The sequence below is a fragment of the Phocoena phocoena genome, chromosome 4 (genome assembly GCF_963924675.1).
Source record: "Phocoena phocoena chromosome 4, mPhoPho1.1, whole genome shotgun sequence".
NCBI classification, from domain to species: domain Eukaryota; kingdom Metazoa; phylum Chordata; class Mammalia; order Artiodactyla; family Phocoenidae; genus Phocoena; species Phocoena phocoena.
Genome location: NC_089222.1, coordinates 8,290,090 through 8,308,937, shown reverse-complemented (window position 1 = coordinate 8,308,937; position 18,848 = coordinate 8,290,090). Strand labels below are relative to the sequence as shown.

The 18,848-nt window shown below is 37.9% G+C and overlaps 1 protein-coding gene across 2 annotated transcripts in view; it reads left to right on the top strand.

Moving 5' to 3' along the window:
* Positions 1-18,577, top strand: part of RAB5A (RAB5A, member RAS oncogene family) — a 29,954-nt gene extending 11,377 nt beyond the window's left edge. The window contains exons 3-6 of one of the 2 annotated variants that reach the window (XM_065876008.1): positions 12,416-12,567; positions 12,875-12,997; positions 14,509-14,602; positions 17,949-18,577. In XM_065876008.1, the coding sequence (XP_065732080.1) occupies positions 12,416-12,567; positions 12,875-12,997; positions 14,509-14,602; positions 17,949-18,064 (485 nt within the window). In that variant the 3' untranslated portion in view covers positions 18,065-18,577. The remainder of the gene's footprint in view (positions 1-12,415; positions 12,568-12,874; positions 12,998-14,508; positions 14,603-17,948) is intronic. The other variant, XM_065876009.1, reaches the window with a different exon arrangement.
* Positions 18,578-18,848: the final 271 nt, after the last annotated feature.

Here is an 18,848-nt window from a genome sequence, read left to right as displayed (position 1 = left end):
TTTTATGAAGAGCATCCTCATTTTTTTCTTGGCTGTATCAACATTCCTTTGAATGGATCATAATCAATATGCTTTATCAGTTCTAGTTTCAGATTGCACATTGTTTTATATTTTGGGGCGTTAACAGTGCTGCATTGAATAATTTAATTCATAGTCATTTCTCACATATTCCAAGTATTTCTGTAACATAAATAACTCGAAGTTGATTGCTGTGTCTTAGGTTATATACTTTTGTAATTCTGATACATTTTTCCACACTGCCCTCCAACCAGCAACACACAGAATGCCTGTTATCCTATTTTACTAACTCAAGGTAGTGTCATACTTACAGATCTTTGCCATACTTATGTACATTGATCTCTGCATTTTTGGTTTTTTTTTTTTTTTTTTTTTTTTTTTTTTTTTTTTCTAGTATGCGGGCTTCTCACTGCTGTGGCCTCTCCCGCCACGGAGCACAGGCTCTGGACGCTCAGGCTCAGCGGCCATGGCTCACGGGCCCAGCCGCTCCGCGGCATGTGGGATCTTCCTGAACCGGGGCACGAACCCGTGTCCCCTGCATCGGCAGGTGGACTCTCAACCACTGCGCCACCAGGGAAGCCCTCTGCATTTTTTAATGTATATTTTTCCCATAATAGGGGCGAGGTCAAGCATCTTTTCATATTTTTAGAGCCCATTATGTTTCCATTCTCTGTGAACTATTTATAACTTCATAGTATTTTTATATAGAATCATTTATAATAGTCATACTATTATATTGTTTCATTTATTGATGATAATGCTCAATATCTGTATTATATTGTATTCATACTAATTTTAGTAACTGGCAGTTTCCTATTTTTTAACCGTACCCTTATTGTTAGACATTTAATGTTTGCATTTTTGTTTGCTGTTTTAGGTAATCATCTAATAGTGGATGTATTCTTGGAATTTTTTCTCCTCTGGACTTATTTCTGTAGGATCAATTTCTAGATGTGGTTACTGAACCAAAGTAACTTTATTTAATGATTATGGAATCAAAGGGATTCCAGTCTCTTCATCACTTTTTTCTTCCCTTAAAGATAGATATTTGCAATTTCTTTGGGCCTTGCTTGGCATAAATAATTATATTCTGGGATTACAGGTTTCCTGTAATTGTTCCTCTGGGGCTTAGTCTTCTCTGTCTCTTCTGCCTTCTTTAGCTTGCCCTTTTCCAGTCTTATATTGTAAAATACTCAGATATCAGAACTTTTTTTTTTTTTTTTTTGCGGTACGCGGGCCTCTCACTGTTGTGGCCTCTCCCGTTGCGGAGCACAGGCTCCGGATGCGCAGGCTCAGCGGCCATGGCTCACGGGCCCAGCCACTCCACGGCATGTGGGATCCCCCCAGCCCGGGGCATGAACTCGCGTCCCCTGCATCGGCAGGCGGACTCAACCACTGCGCCACCAGGGAAGCCCCAGAACTTTTATTTTAAGCTCACTTAGTGGATAGGCTTATTGCTAAGCATTAAAAGAGTCACTTTCAAGGCCAGTAATTTTTTAAAGTCTGGTAGATTTCCTTGAGACTTGGGAAGTATTAAGTGCTAGGTTCTTAAACCAAATGGAGAAGGGATATCACTAAGGAGAAGGGGGAAAGAGGCCTCCTTTGCAAAATAGCCAGGGCACAATCCTTGCACATTATCTTTGATTTTCTTTAGTTTGAAAATTATATGCCTGGGAGTAGAATTTTCAGCATTTCTCTTTTTTGGTGTTCTCTGAGCTTTTTGGATCTGTAATTTGGTGTCTGACATTATTTTGGGGAAATTCTCAGTCTTTATTGCTTCACATATTCTATTCCTTTCTTCTCCTTCTGGCATTCCCGTTATGACTATAGTACACCTTTTGTAGTTGTCCCACAGTCTTTGGATATTCTGTTCAGTGTTTTTCAGTCTTTATTCTCTTTATATTTCAGTTTTGGAGGTTACTATTGATAGACCTCAAGGTCTGAGGTTCTTTCCTCAGTCATGTGCAGTCATCTAATAAGCCCATCAAAGGCATTCTTTATTTCTCTTATGGTATTTTTGACCTCTGGCAATTTTGGGGTGTTCTTAAGATTTCCATTTCTCTGCTGACATTGTCCATCTATTCTTTTTTTTTTTTTTTTTTTTTTTTTTTGTCCATCTATTCTTGTATTCTGTCTTTACCATTAGGGTCCTTAGCACATTAATCCTAGTTGTTTTAAATTCCCAGTCTGGTAATTCCAGCATCTCTGCTGTTCCTGGTTCTGATGCTTGCTCTGTCTCTTCAAACTGTGTTTTGCCTTTTAGTATGCCTTGTGATTTTTCTTGCTAGCTGGATATTATATACTGGGTAAAAGCAAGTGCCATAAGTAGGCCTTTAGTAGTGCAGTAAAGTGGTGTGTGTGTGGTGGGAGGAACCACTCTATAGTCCTGTGATTAGGTCTGTCTTTTAGTGAGCCTGTTTGTCTAAACAGTGAACTTCACAAGTGGTCATCAGTTTTTTTCTACTCCCCTTGGATTGAGACAGGATAGCTAGAATGGACTGGAATTAGAGATTTCCCTTCTCCCACATGGAAGGATAGAACTGGCTTGAGTTGGATATTCCTTCCCCCAAGTCAGTTAAGAGTCTGATAACACTCCAACAGGTTAACTAGTTAACTAGTTTCTCATGGGGACAGGCTTTGTTAAGAACATGCTAGTCTGGTTTATTTCAAAATGGTTCCTTTTCCTCTTACCTTGCCAGGAGCAGGCAGGGATTTTTCTCTGATATGTACTGTGAGAACCTGATCAAGTTCCTGGATGCAAAACTCACAAAAGTCTGGTGCCCCCCTCCTCCCCCATGTCTGGTGGGTTCCCCTGGAGTTTTTAACTCAGATTTGTCCATACCTAACCTCCAGCAATTTGTCAATTACAGTTTCCTACACCAGCACTGGTTTCCTCAGGTTTCAGCCCTTACATGTTGTGGTTTTCTGTATCCACCTGGCTTGTCTCTCCAGTTTGGGGGACAACAGATTGCTCTGTGACCTCACTTCTTTTTCAGATCTAAGAACAACTGTTGATTTTTCAGTTTACTTAGGTTTTCATTTGTCAGGATGGAGTGGCGACTTCTAAGTTCCTTATATGCAGAACCAGAAGTCATCTTTGCTTGCACATTATAGGAATTTTAAAAAATACTGTTTAAACTATTTAACAAAGTATCTGTTAAATGTCTTTCATGGACATATATCCCTTAAAGCTGAGTTAATTTCATTAACTTTTTCTCTTGATGTTTGTTGGGGAGCATTTGTCTGATACTAGCTAATAGCTTTTAACAACCTCTCTCTCCCCTTTCTCCCATTTCTTCACCTTTCCTCTTTGTGACGTGTGCCTTCATTCTGCTTCCCATTTTAGTATTTGGAACATGATTGTTATATAAAACCCATCAGGTGAGTAAAGACTTTAAGGATTGTGCCCTTGGTGTGGTAACCGCAGACTCTCAGCCTTGAAGGTTCAAATATTGGTTTTATCAGTTCATTCTAGGGTGATTGGGTTTGGGATACTAACTTAATACTAACCAAGTTCAAACTCCTACGACTAATTTTAAAACAGTGTACATTAATGTACTATCAGAAATATTAGTATGATAATGTTCAACTAGTGACATGTGACTAGCTTATGTCCTGGCTAGTGATTCCCTTAGAAGAGTTGGGTGGTGTCCTTTAAGAGTAACTGTCAAGCTATAATAGTAAAAGAAAAACACATTGACCTCTGTTACTCCCATATTATTTCTGAAAAACATTGCATGAATTAGTCTTTTAAAAAGTATATCTTCCTCGGAGAAAAACTGATCCTCATTTTGCATGACTTCATGAAGACTTCCCTATGTATCATTAATATTTTCCAAGATTGCGTTCGTTTGGCAACAATTATCTTTAGATGTTGCTTGAATGATTTTTGTTGTGGTAAAATACACGTAATAAAAATTTTACAGTTTTAACCATTTTAAGTGTGCAGTTTTATGGCATTAGGTGTATTCACATTGTTGTGCAAACATCATGTCCATCTTCAGAACTTTTTTATCTTGCCCAACTGAAACCCTATCCATTAAACAATAACTCCCTATTTCCCCACTCCGCCCCCCACCTGTGGCAAATACCATCCTACTTTCTGTCTCTGAATTTGACTACTCTAGGAACCTCACTCATATAAGAGAAATTATATGATAGTGTCCTTTTATGACTGGCTTTTTTCACTTAGCGTGTCATCAAGGTTCATCCATCTTGTAAACGTGTCAAAATTTTCTTCCTAAAATTTTTAAGGCAGAATAATATTCCATTTTATGTATATACAACATTTTGCTTATTTTATCCTTTGATGGACTCCTGGGTCTCTTCCATCTTTTGGCTATTGTGAATAACGCTGCTGTGAACATTGGTGTACAAATATCTTTCACATCTTTTGGACATATATCTGGAAGTGGAATTGTTGGATCATATGGAAATTCTGTGTTTAGTATTTTTGAAGAATTTCTATACCGTTTTCCACAGTGGCTGCACCATTTTACGTTCCCGCCATCAGTGCACAAGGGTTTCAGTTTCTCCATATCCTGGGAACTCTTGTTTTCCGTTTTGATAATAGATATTCTAATGGGTGTGAAGTGGTATCTCATTGTGGTATTGATTTGCATTTTCCTGTTAGTGATGTTGAGCATCGTTTCATGTGCTTCTTGGCCATGTGGTTTTGTGTGTGTGTGTGTGTGTGTGTGTGTGTGTGTGTGTGTGCGTATGTTTTTTGGTTTTTTGGCTATGCTGCATGGCTTGTGGGATCTTAGTTCCCTGACCAGGGATCGAACCTGGGCCTCAGCAGTTAAAGTGCCAAGTCTTAACCACTGGACCACCAGGGAATTCCCAGCCATTTATCTTTGGAGAAATGTTTATTAAAGTCCTTTGTCCATTTTTTTAATTGGGTAGTTTGGGTTTTTGTGTTGCTAAGTTGTAGGAGTTTTGTGTATATTTTGGATATCAAGCCTTATCAAATGCTTATTGGTCTTTAAGAATGAGTTCAATATGATGAGTATTTATATAGATCATCTCATAAGTTGGATTTACTTTGGGAATATGGCCATCTTTTTTTTGTTTGATTAATTTATGCCATCTTTATTTATTTTTGAATTTTTGAATTTTATTTTATTAAATTTTTTATAGAGCAGGTTCTTATTAGTTATCCATTTAATACATATTAGTGTATATATGTCAGTCCCAATCTCCCAATTCATTCCACCACCATGACCCCCTGCACCACTTTCCCCCCTAGTTGTCCATACGTTTGTTCTCTACATCTGTGTCTCTGTTTCTGCCCTGCAAGCCTGTTCATCTCTACCATTTTTCTAGGTTCCACATATATGCGTTAATATATGATATTTGTTTTTCTCTTTCTGACTTACTTCACTCTGTATGACAGTCTAGATCTATCCACGTCTCTACAAATGACCCAATTTCGTCCCTTTTTATGGCTGAGTAACATTCCATTGTATATATGTATCACATCTTCTTTATCCATTCATCTGTTGATGGACGTTTAGGTTGCTTCCATGTCCTGGCTATTGTAAATAGAGCTGCATTGAACATTGTGGTACATGACTCTTATTGAATTATGGTTTTCTCAGGGTATATGCCCAGTAGTGGGATTGCTGTGTCATATGGTAATTCTATTTTTAGTTTTTTAAGGAATCTCCATACTGTTCTCCATAGTGGCTGTATCAATTTACATTCCCACCAACAGTGCAAGAAGGTTCCCTTTTCTCCACACCCTCTCCAGCATTTGTTGTTTGTAGATTTTCTGATGGTGCCCATTCTAACTGGTGTGAGGTGATACCTCATTGTAGTTTTGATTTGTATTTCTCTAATAATTAGTGATGGTAAGCAGCTTTTCATGTGCTTCTTGGCCATCTGTACGGCCATCTTTTTCTTTTTTTCTTTTTTTTTTTCTTGGTGGTACGCAGGCCTCGCACTGTTGCATTCTCTCCCGTTGTGGAGCACAGACTCCAGACGCGCAGGCCCGGTGGCCATGGCTCATGGGCCCAGCCGCTCTGTGGCACGTGGGATCTTCCCGGACCGGGGCACGAACCCGCGTCCCCTGCCTCAGCAGGCGGACTCTCAACCATTGCGCCACCAGGGAAGCCCACGTATGGCCATCTTTTATATATGATCTCTATATTAAATTTTTACTTTGTTGCCAGGATTTTGGAGTGTTTTCTGTTTGGGCTTAATCACTGTGTACGCTTTCCTTTCTGCCCCAATCTATTTTTATCCCCTTTCTTACCTTCCTCCTTGCGTTAGTTGAACTGTAACTCTTCCAAGAATACGTGGTCTTCATCTTCTTTGCTGCCATGGTCTACTGGGTACTCTCTTCTATACACATATACAGTTGAAAATAAAAAATGGCCGCAGCTTTTATTTTGGCCGTTGTTGGCTTTTAGACCATCCATATATTCTTTTTTTAAAGATTTATCATTTATTATTTATTTATTTTATTTATTCTTGGCTGCTTTGGGTCTTAGTTGTGGCATGCAGGATCTTTCGTTGCGGCTTGCAGGCTCTTCATTGTGGCGCGTGAGCTTCTCTCTAGCTGCGGCACACAGGTTCCAGAGCGTGTGAGCCCTGTAGTTTGCAGCACACGTGCTCTCTTGTTGAGGCGTGTGAGCTCAGTAGTTGTGGCATGCGGGCTTAGTTGCCCTGCGGCATGTGGGATCTTAGTTCTCTTACCAAGGATCGAACCCACCTACCCTGCATCGTAAGGTGGATTCTTGCCACTGCACCACCAGGGAAGTCCCATAGACCAGGGGTCCCCAGCCCCCCGGGCCGCAAACTGGTAATGGTCCGTGACCTGTTAGGAACCGAGCCACACAGCAGGAGATGAGCAGCAGGCAAGCAAGCGAAGCTTCATCTGCTGCTCCCTATCTTTCCCCATGGCTCGCATTACCTCCTAAACCCCTCTCCCCCAATCTGTGGAAAAATTGTCTTCCATGAAACTGGTCCCCAGAGCCAAAATGGTTGGGGACCACTGCCATAGACCATCCATATCTTTGTCTGTGTACGATTTTATCATCTGAAGTCAGTGCTCATCTGTCTGATAAAATTCATTATATTGCATTATAATACTACTGCCACTGATACTCATTTTCCCAACAAACCAATTTCTACCTTCACAGATAACTTTGATACCTTGTCCTTGATGCCAGTTGGTCAGTTTCTGCCATCTTTCTCCCTGAAGTTTGATCCAGATCCATCGAACTCAACCATTGAATTACCTGGCTCTAAAAACCTTTGCTTCCCCTACACCTCACCTCCAAACAACCTCTAACTTGGATTTTATGTTCACAAGCCCCTGATCAGCATCTGAGATGTTGAACAAGGCTCTTCCCCTCTCTAACAACTATATCCTTTCAGTTTTAATAGGGCATCAAATCCACCACTTCCATGAAAGTTTTATGTAAGGGAGAATGTAGTCATGGAATAAAAATATTTTTTATATATATATGTATGTATGTATATATATGTATATATATTTGTGTGTGTGTGTGTATGTATGTGGGGTTTTTTGTTTTTCTTTTTTTTACTTTTTGGCAATTAAGAGGTCATTTTATTAGTATTTTAAATTTAGTTGCATCTTAATACTTAACCAAACCATCAGTGCCTTTTCACTTATACATTAGGTTATTTCTTATTATTAAATACAAAAATACTTTGAACTTAAAGGTGTGTTCTCCCTACGCTCCTGCTCCCATATCATCTTTTAGAGATTCCATGAGATACTAGGTTAACAAATAGGTTTTCATGGCTTTGCCACATGTTGGCGAAATTATTTCAAAACAGTTATACAGTATCTCCAGCAGAGCATGAGTTTTTGCTACACTCTTTTATTTTCATTTTTTAATTTTGCTAAGTTAAGGGATAATACTTAACTATTTTTGCTGTGAGGATGATTTCATTGATTACTAGTGGTGTTGATTTTTTTCTGTTACATGCCTTTTGTGGATTTTCTTACACATTTATCTTTGATGCTTTTGGAGTTAAGATTTATATGAGCTTTCTACATATTAAAAATTAATCTCATAATATCCACTATAGAAATTTTTCTAAATGAGTTTGTCCTTGTGTTTTGAGTGTATGATACATGTTTTACAAACCTGAAATCTTTTAATTTTTATATAATCAAACCTGATAGTCTTACAGGATTTTTGGTCAGTTCTAATAAAGTAATTCTTTCCTATCAAATTTGATAAAATAATAAGTTGAGGGTTGGGGTGATACTGGTTCCTTGGTTTTTCCTTTTTTGCCCTTCTGTTTAGTTCATGTAGAATCATTTTAGGTGTTAGTTTAAACTTTTTTTTATGAGTGGTTAACCTTTGGTTAATGCTATTGATTTTGGATGTTCTTTCCCTTGCCCAGTGTATTGCAGTGTCTCCTCCTTGCTTACTATTTATCGAGGTCTTACACATTATAGGCCTTTGGTATTTGCAGGTTTAACATTTACAGTTTCACCAACTCTCAGCTGACCCCAAGGTCTGTCATTTAGTAATTTGTAGTTTTGCTGAGACTGAAGTGTTACTTGCTTACTGCCAAGCTTGCAAATAGGAACTGATCGTGGAAGCCCAAAGAGGAAGCCTATTAGACAGGCCAGCACCTGCATCTCAACACAGCTTTGTTTTTCTTTACTTGTCGTCGCGTACACAGTAACTCTCGAAGTGGTAAAAGCTGTTTCTTTGTGAAATGTGGGCCCGAAAAGAAAACCAACTGCTAGTGCTGGTGATGGAAGTGAAGAGAAAATGAAGAGGTCTAAGAAAGTGATGGTTCTTAGCCAGAAAATAGACGTTTTGGATAAATTAAAGTGGTTTTGCAGATTCAGTTAAGTTGGTGGTTGGTTAATATTGCTACAGTATTTATGTAGTAGTTTATATTTTGAGTGCTAGAATTTATTTTTACAACTTTGTAAAGGACTAGTAATGTACTTCTAGAAGCACTGAGGATTTGAAGATGTCAGCTGTACTTCACTGACTTTTATGGGGGAAGTTAAATACTTTGGTAGTATTTGAAACCTTGAGAACTTTGGGATATCTTGATGGTCTTTGTGTTATATAATGTTTATAATACTGGGTTATCCTATTCCCATATTTCTGCCCTTGTGGCACTACAGCACTTCTAAGTAGTTCTAATGTGTTTTTGACTGTACCCTAAAACTCATTCCACTGGCCTCTAATATTGGTCTTTTTTCTCCTCCCCCCCAATTATGCTCTTATTATCATATCACATTAACAGTATGGTGTTACCCAGGTAAAAAGATCTTGTTGGTACTTTGAGATTGTGTTTGTTACATAATAACTTGAGTAGAGAGAGGCCTTTTGAAATACCTATTTTTTCCCATTTGGGAACTGTATGTAGTCAAAATAGCCCCCAAATAGTTGTACATATCTTTCATGGACTTCAGCAAACTTTTTGGACATTTATATGAACTGAGATTTATTTTAGATATTGAATATGGACAAGAATAGCTAGTTTCTCAAGGAAATTCCTAGTCTAGGAGAAGATAATGTAAACCAGTGATTATAAAGTGTGAAACATGTTCTTGCATAGGGAACTCTGGGAGCACAAAGGTAGGACCTGCTTAAAAGGGTGTGATGAAGGATGGCTTCTGAGAGGAGTTGAGTGAATTGATTGTTCTTATTCTTTGTTAATTTGATAGGGATCCAGTCTCCTTCCAGCATAACACTGAAATCTGGTCACTGCCTGTGTATTGTAAGGCTGTTTCTTTGATCTGTTCCAGCCAATTTAAGGAATTTACTATCTGCTTTATTTTAGCTGACGCCTTTGGATTTTCATTTCAGGCTTCTTGCCTCTTCCAAATAATGTCTCTTTCCAATAATTTATTACTTTAATTATTATAAGAATATCTGAAGTGATATTACATAATCGTGATGGTGGACATTCTCTTTTGGTTTCTAGGTTTAGAGAGATTGCCTAAGAGCTTTGTGCAAAATGCAGGTTTCAGGCTTAAGGATGGAATGGACACTTGATACATTTTTTTAAAATTTATTTTATTTATTATTTTTGGCTGTGTTGGGTCTTCGTTGCTGCATGCAGGCTTTCTCTAGTTGCAGTGAGTGGGGGCTACTCCTCGTTGTGGTGCTCAGGCTTCTCATTGCGGTGGCTTCTCTTACTGTGGAGCACGGGCTCTAGGCGGGCGGGCTTCAGTAGTTGTGGCACGTGGGCTTCAGTTGTTGTGGCTCGCGGGGTCCAGAGCGCAGGCTCAGTAGTTGCGGCGCATGGGCTTAGTTGTTCTGCAGCATGTGGGATCTTCCCGGACCAGGGCTAGAACCCATGTCCCCAGCACTGGCAGGCGGATTCTTAACTGCCTGGTGGTGCAGTGGTTGAGAGTCCACCTGCTGATGCTGGGGACACGGGTTCGTGCCCCGGTCCGGGAAGATCCCACATGCCGCGGAGCGGCTGGGCTCGTGAGCCATGGCCGCTGAGCCTGAACGTCCGGAGCCTGTGCTCTGCAACGGGAGAGGCCGCAGCAGTGAGAGGCTCGCGTACCGCAAAAAAAAAAGTAAATAAATAAATATACTGATTCTGCATGAGAACTTTTCGTGACTGGGAAAAAGTGACATAGTACTTTCTCGGTATCCTTTATCATAAATACAGGATTTTTAAAAATGGATATTTTTGCTAATTTTGGATGGTAAAAGAAGTTTGAATTGGAGTATATTTTAAATATGACTAGCCAATTGTGAGAATTCACAGAACCCTAATAGAATTAACTCAAAATAAAGAAATTTCCAATCATGATGGTTGCAAAATTGAGAAGATTATAGTTTTGTTGATACCAAAGCCAGTACAGCAGTCAGTTGACCTAATAAAAATAACACAGAAAATAAATGTTATGTCTAATATAGAAGACACGTAAATCAAATTAGACTTGGTTTATTCAGCACATTGGTATTAACTAATAAATCTCTTAAGATTAACATCACTCGTAAACTGCTACAGTTTACAGGATTGGATCATAATTCTCTTGCATGGGAGGACAGAGTTTTTGAAAACTTTATAACTTAATTCTATGCCAGTTTCAGAGGAGTTGAATACATCTTGAGCTGAAAGAAAAAGGAAAGAGCTTACCAACTAAAATTGAGTGATAGAGCAGCAGGGTTTAACTACCAAAGTTAATGAAGGAAAGGAACTGTAAGGTGTTCTTACTGTTGGCCAGCATGCTGGGGAAAATGGCTGTGTGTAGGTCTTTGGTGCAGCTAACAACATCTAAAAACTTACTCTAAGAGTTATATTTTAAAGTTCAATTCACTTGATTATAATGTACCTCTTATAAGTCAGTTTCTTATTTTCAGAAGCATCCATGTGGTGTTTTTCCTGATGTTTATTCTTAGAGCCAAGAGAATCATACTTACAATAGACATTTTACTTCATATTGTTCTCAAGAAGCAATTGAGAAAATAAATGATACAGTAATTCTTTGCAGGATGTGACAGCAATCTCTTAATTTTAAAAGGAGGAATATCATTATAAAATGCTACTTTATTATTAAGATTAAAATCTCAGAAAAGAACAGATGGAAAAAGTACAAATCACAAAATCCATAAGGCAAGGAATGAAAGCTAGGAGTTAATATTGAATCTCTATTAAACAAATTAAGTCTAGGTTAAGGTAATAACGATTATAAAAATTAGTGTCGATGTTTTGATGGAATAATATAAAAAATATATTGATATAGTGGTAATGGACTGGGAATAAATTCCCAGATTATGCCAGTTAAACCCAGGAGAATGGAGCAAGAGGTATGCTGTTGTCAGTATAGATGGTAGTTATAGGTATGCTGATCCACCTTCCCCCCAGTTTTTCAAGAATATCAATGGGCTTCCCTGGTGGCGCAGTGGTTGAGAATCCGCCTGCCGGTGCAGGGGACGCGGGTTCTGTGTCCCAGTCCGGGAGGATCCCACGTGCCGCGGAGCATCTGGGCCCGTGAGCCATGGCCGGAGCCTGTGCTCCGCAACGGGAGAGGCCACAACAGTGAGAGGCCCGCGTACCACAAAAAAAAAAAAAAAGAAAGAAAGAAGGAAAGAAAGAAAGAAAATATATATATTTCTTAAGTCATGTTACAATTTAAAGTTTTTAAATACACAATTTGTAAAACAATTTAAGAACTTTAAAAAACTTATTTAATATTACAACACAATTTTTAAGAATGTAGGAAACACTTTCAAGCTGTGACTTTACTATGAAGATTTTTATATGTAAGCATATATTTATCTAGCTTTGAAGCATAGATCTTACAGGTATTTAAAGCCACTATTAACTGTGGGTATGCAGTATATCAGGTTTCTAGGTGTTTTCTGTAGTATTAAAATATTAGTAGGAAAATGATAAACTTATTGCAGACATTTTCTTCTTTCAGCTGCTTTTCTAACTCAAACGGTGTGTCTTGATGACACAACAGTAAAGTTTGAAATATGGGATACAGCTGGTCAAGAACGATACCATAGCCTAGCACCAATGTACTACAGAGGAGCACAAGCAGCCATAGTTGTATATGATATCACAAACGAGGTAAGTGGAAATGCATTCTACAAAGAAGCTTGTTTGAGTATCCATTTTTGGTATTCAGAATTTCAATTATAGAAAAGATTTTTTCTTAATCTTTTTTTGTTAGCCAAGCATGACATTTCTGCCAAAGCTTTTATGAAATAGAGAAGCTGATTTTAAAAAATAAGATGCAATTGTCTCAGCTACTACAGTAGTGCTAAGAATTGCTTTCCAGGAGTCACACTGGACAGTCTTTAAAGCCTCGCCTCACAGACACGCTCCCTAGCCATTCTTTGAGCCTGTGCCGAATAGCTGTTTCTTTGTTTCCCAGGAGTCCTTTGCCAGAGCCAAAAACTGGGTTAAAGAGCTTCAGAGGCAGGCCAGCCCTAACATTGTTATAGCTTTGTCAGGAAACAAGGCTGACCTCGCAAATAAAAGAGCTGTCGATTTCCAGGTATGTTGAATTTAACTTTCACTTGGAGGCGCATATTTTTCTTCTGTACCCACACTTGAATTACAGTCACAATTTTAAAACGATGCAAATGATAAAAAGTTTTTAGCCAGATGTGTACTATGTAATAGAATCTCATGATAAACCTGCACTTTTTAATATCTTTATTTAATTGTAATATATAAGTTGATTCAAAGATTTTGTCGACCTAAACAATTACAAAAGAAGTAATTGTTCACAAACAGTGTGGAAATATATAAAGCAAAAGGTGATTGCCTCCTACCCTAATGCCTCAAACCCCACGTATAACTTTAGTATCCTTCCTAACTTTTTTTATCTACCTATATATATCACCACACATATACATACCCACATAACACACATACATATATGTGGTGGTTCTTAAAAGGGCCTTCAAAAATAAAAGCTTAAAAAAATCCAGTGTGTATGTTATCTAATATAGCTAATTAAGAGTGTTCCCAGCTGCAAAATAAAGTACAGTCATTTAAAATAAAGCAATGTCTCTAGTTAGACATTTTAAAACTTCCCCTCCTCTTGCTCTTCAGCTTCTCTACCAGAGAAGTTTGGTTGTGGCCATTATATGTATAATATCAGTGATGGGTTAATGTTCTTTTTTGATGATGGAGTACATGTACTGGGAGAAAGGGCACTAATATTTCTTGCACTATTAGGTAGTAAACTGAGCATCTGCACATGTGGTTTCATTTAATTCTGGTGACAACCATGTGAGGTATAGTATCTATTACTCTTTCTAAGATAGTTACCTCCTCAGCATTGAGAGGCAGATAGTGCACTTACATTATAGTCACAAGTGGCCCTGTCACATAACATTTCAAAGGAACCTCATTTTTTTTCTTTATCAAATTGGAATGATAATTGGTTGTTCTTCACAACAGCTGTGAGGATCAAAGGCAATAATACACGTAAACTGTAAAGCATGACAACGTAAAGTAGTAATAGAATTTTCAGAGGAATGATTCATGACATATTCAAAATTAAAATGCTGCTTGTAGAATTTTCAAAGGAATGATTCATGACATTCAAAATTAAAATGTTGCTTGTAGAAGTCATTCAGAATTAAATACAAGGGTACCATTTAGTGGTTGAAGCCAGTGTTAAACATTTGGTTTCCCTTTACCTTCCTTGTAAATAACGAGCATAGGTAAAATTGCCATAAAGATCAAAGAGGGTTTTATATTTAGGATTGTCGTCCCTCTCTCCGAAACTCATCATCTGAAAGTAGATTTAATGTGAGACCAGATAAAGTAGGAGGGGATAGTGCAAGAAGTTAAGGCAAAAGGGAAATTATAAACTACGCAGTGGTTACCTTTGTTTTACTTTTAACTATAAATAATTGCTTATTATACAGTTGTTGGTTGTAGGTGATCAAGTTGGAGTAGTAATAAGGAAGCCTCTTTTTCTATAACAAAAATAAGGCAGGTATAGTAATAGTATGTGCAAAGGATATATCTCAATTTTTGTTCTATAAACAGGAAGCACAGTCCTATGCAGATGACAACAGTTTATTATTTATGGAGACATCAGCTAAAACATCAATGAATGTAAATGAAATATTCATGGCAATAGGTAAGATTAACTTTTTTGCAAACAGTAAAAATATAGGTAGAACAAGTTACACTGGGGGCATATTTGGTTTGACTGTCTTTTTTTTAATTCTTGGAATTTTGTTTTGTTTTGTTTTTAATGATTATACTACTATCCTAGATTTCTTCCAGAAGCATTACTTTGTTAGGCATATTGTTAAATTTGAAAAATTATTACCCATTGGGTTGCAGTGCTTTCAGTTTAGTTAAGTTTCTTCTAGGTGAGTTGAAAGCTTGAACTTGGAGCTGATAGTTCAAGCAGATAGATTTTCTAAAGATTTCACTGAAAATTTTGGATAAATACATGTTTTTCTATTAGATTATAGTTTTTATAGAAAAGGAAGATAAACTCAGTAATGTTTTTCAGTGCAACATATAGACATGATGAGATTTGTTTCTTACTGATCAATAACTATTTTCATCTCTCCATTGCTCTGAACACTATTTTTGTTTATTTTTCAGGTTCTTTTTAAATCATTGATTACTGACAACTATAACACAGACAAGTACATTGTACATACAGATTTAACAAATTGTTTTAATGCAATTATTGTAATGGAGAAAGTTTCAAAGCACTGAGGCACAGAGAGAACAAGGGAAAGCAAAACAATATCCAGGCTTTCTATTGCCTCGATGGTCATTTGATCCTACACTGTGCTCTTACCTTTCCTCTAAGTACTTTTAACTAATAATGATTGCTGTTGCACAGTCGTTGATTATAGGTGATGAAGTTGAAGCCTTCTTTCTTCTATAACAACAATTAAAATATTTTTATTGACCCTAGCCACCTCCTAGTAGTTTTCAGGTGCAGATCCCATGGGAGGGGTCTACTGTGGTGGCTCTCACAGCCTGCTGCGTCCACAATGCCCGTGTGCCAAGCGCTCATCTCATCCCACAACATCTTTTATTATACAGCAGTGATTATTAACTGGGGTGTCCACATCCTTGGTCCCAAATAAGTATTCTTTTATACTGAAGTCATACAAATTAACCAGTGAACAGCTGATTCAGAGGCTAAAGAAAACCCAATAAGAGCTGCAGGTACTGTCATATTATTTTTCACTAGGTGAGAGAGTTTAGTGGCAGCTTCATTTAGGGAAAAACTTGCCTGTGTAAAATATTTTCCTGAGAAACTCAGGCTTGCATTTTATTAGGGAAATAGTAGCATAGTTGTGAAGGATTATGAGACAAATATATAGTTGTTTTGTTTTTTTCAATAAATGGGACAGATCACACCCACAACCACATCTGAAAAGTTAGGAAACAAGGAGATAATAGGGCCTTCAAATCAGGCTGAACTTTTAAACCTTTCTGATGCTATTAAGACTCCACCAGATGGGCTTTATTTAATTTGTACCTTTTATTTAGACTTGCTAATAAGGTTATTTCTTTCAGTCAGAAAGTAGCCTATGTATTAGAGCTCTTATTTACTTTTCTAAAATTAGAATGTTTCTTTCCTTGAAAGAAACTCCAAGTGTAAATTGAGTTGTAACCTCTCCATTAATAACTTAAATAAATCACACAGTGAACTCATATTTGTACTTTTTTTTTTTTTTTTTTTTGCGGTATGCGGGCCTCTCACTGTTGTGGCCTCTCCTGTTGTGGAGCACAGGCTCTGGACAGGCAGGCTCAGTGGCCATAGCTCACGGGCCCAGCCGCTCCATGGCATGTGGGATCCTCCAGGACCGGGGCACGAACCCATGTCCCCTGCATCTGCAGGCGGACTCTCAACCACTGCGCCACCAGGAAAGCCCCATATTTATACTTTTGATGGGTTCCCAAGTAGAGTACACTTGTTTAGTAGGAGTCTACAATAAATTTATCATCTGCTTTTAATTTGATAAGGTCTTCAGTGGCTTTTTTCATTGCACATCTTCCTTAACTTGATTCAGGATTTTTAGCTTTTCACAGTCCTAATCAATTCAGGGTCAGGTTGGTAAGCTGCAGTTATCTATATACAAAGCAGATAGTACCAGCTTCGCTTTGGGTAGCACTCACTAAGATAGGAGACAGGAGACTACTTCTTTTGAGACCCCCTGAAGATATGTTGTAGTTCATCTTCACACAATAAAAATTAACCAGTACAAGTTAAAGGTTCCTCATTCCAGTTTAATTCTTTCAACCTCCTAATTTCACTCAGATCTAATTACAAAAAGCCATTGCCAGAAGTATGCCAAAGGGAGAGATGATCACTTTGTCCAAAACCTAATTTGGTATTAATTATAATAAAGTTTGTAATGTTAGCCTACTCTTTGTCCTGGCGGGGCTTTGTTTGTAAATACATTTGACTAGAAATTTACCATCTTATTACCATTTACAGTACCATTCCTAGAGCCATTCCTAGAGAAGTGGCCCAAGGGAACGCTTTTTTTCTTCCCAAACCTCAGTGCTCCTGGCTCCCAGATCCATTGCCCAGCCCAGCATCTAGGATTCTAAAGATGATTAATGCTATCGTGGAATATTACAACAAAGAAACTGTAAAAGATCCAGAACACAACTAGGCATTTAGATTTTGAGGTAGATCTTGTTCAGCTTTTGTGTAACCTCACTGCTAAGGTAAAGCTAGAGTCTTACCTCAATGATGTATCCCCAAGGCTGATAGAAACCAGTGTGTCTAGCCACCCTTACAGTCAGTGCTCTTAGAGATATTTAATGTTTAATGAATCCCAACACATCAAGGATCTTTGGGATCCAAGCAGACTACATCTAGCTGGTACATTTTCTCATCAGTGGGAGCCATACTCCAGAGAACAGCTGTTAAGCTCCATAGAACTTAGCAAAGCTAAAGCCATAACTACCAGTTGTGGGGCTTTGTCCAACTGTGTGGCAAGCCATGCTTATCTGGCTCAAGATTGGAAAATGTTTTTTTGAGATAGTGCCTTCAGGATCAAGTCCCTGTTAATGAGAGGGACTTGATCCTGAAGGCATGGTCTCAAAAGAGCTGCTAATGAATCAGATTAGCATTCTTAATCAGCCACAAGAGAGGAAATTGATAGATGTTTGAAGCGTAAAGTGTATAAGTGAAGAAAATAGGAGGTGCAGTCTTTTGTGATGTGGGGTAATAATTTGCACAGTAGAGGACAAGTTCTCCTGGGGTGATGGTATTCGTTTATATCCTGACTTGTTCCAGAAAGTTTGTGGCAGTCCAGAGAACATTGATGGGTTGGAGCTGAGCTTCTTTATTATAAACATAATGGCTGGCCATTATCTTTAGGAACTTACTTAGATTTTCTTTAAAGTACAACTTTTCTGGTATTGTTAAGTGAATCTATATAAAGAATTAAATACAGCTATTCTAATTGTGTTTATTCTGATAATTTATCTCTCAGCTAAAAAGTTGCCGAAGAATGAACCACAGAATCCAGGAGCAAATTCTGCCAGAGGAAGAGGAGTAGACCTTACTGAACCCACGCAGCCAACCAGGAGTCAGTGCTGTAGTAACTAAACCTCCAGTTTAAACTAACTGGAATGTTCTTCTGCTTCCTAATTGTTAATAACAGTGGAATTGGAGCATTTAACCAGCCCAGTATGACTTCCAAAAAGAAGAGACTTACGATAGTCAAGTTTCTAATACAGAATTATTTTAAGTGTTTTGAACTTAATTTTTAATAACATGCATGTGACCCTCTGACTAATGTTTCAGCAGTGAAAGGGGAAGATGAGAGCTGTGTGTACACTTATTTCCTTGGAATGTTAGCGGGACTCATTTCTCTTCACCAGGGATATAAACAGATGACTCTGAACCCACAGTTAACCAGCCAGTTCTGTGAAAAAGATTTGGAACTCACTCATTTGGGCTTTCCAAAAAAAATTCTTTCTTTGGAAGGAGGTTCTAAAGATATTTATGCTTAACTACGATATTCAAGCCACCTGTAATTTCACTTAGTATCCTTATTTAAAGTACACATTCCACATTTTAACAGATTAGCCACAAGGAGACATTCCCACATCTTCAGGAGAAAAAAATGAACATCAGTGGCATCTAAATTATAGCTAGTCCTGTTATTTTTTAAATGGGGTAAAAAAAAAATCATATGTAACCCTGTCTTATTTCAGGAATATGAAAACTGATAAAATGCATCTTAAAGAATAGTGTTCCCTTCAAACATGTAAGTTCTTCAACAAAAATGAAACAAACCAGGTGTCTGTGATTTCTGTTTAATCACTGCTGGCCATTACATAGCTTTTGTTGTTTGGGAGTAGGGAGGGGCTTTTGTGCCCTTTTGGAC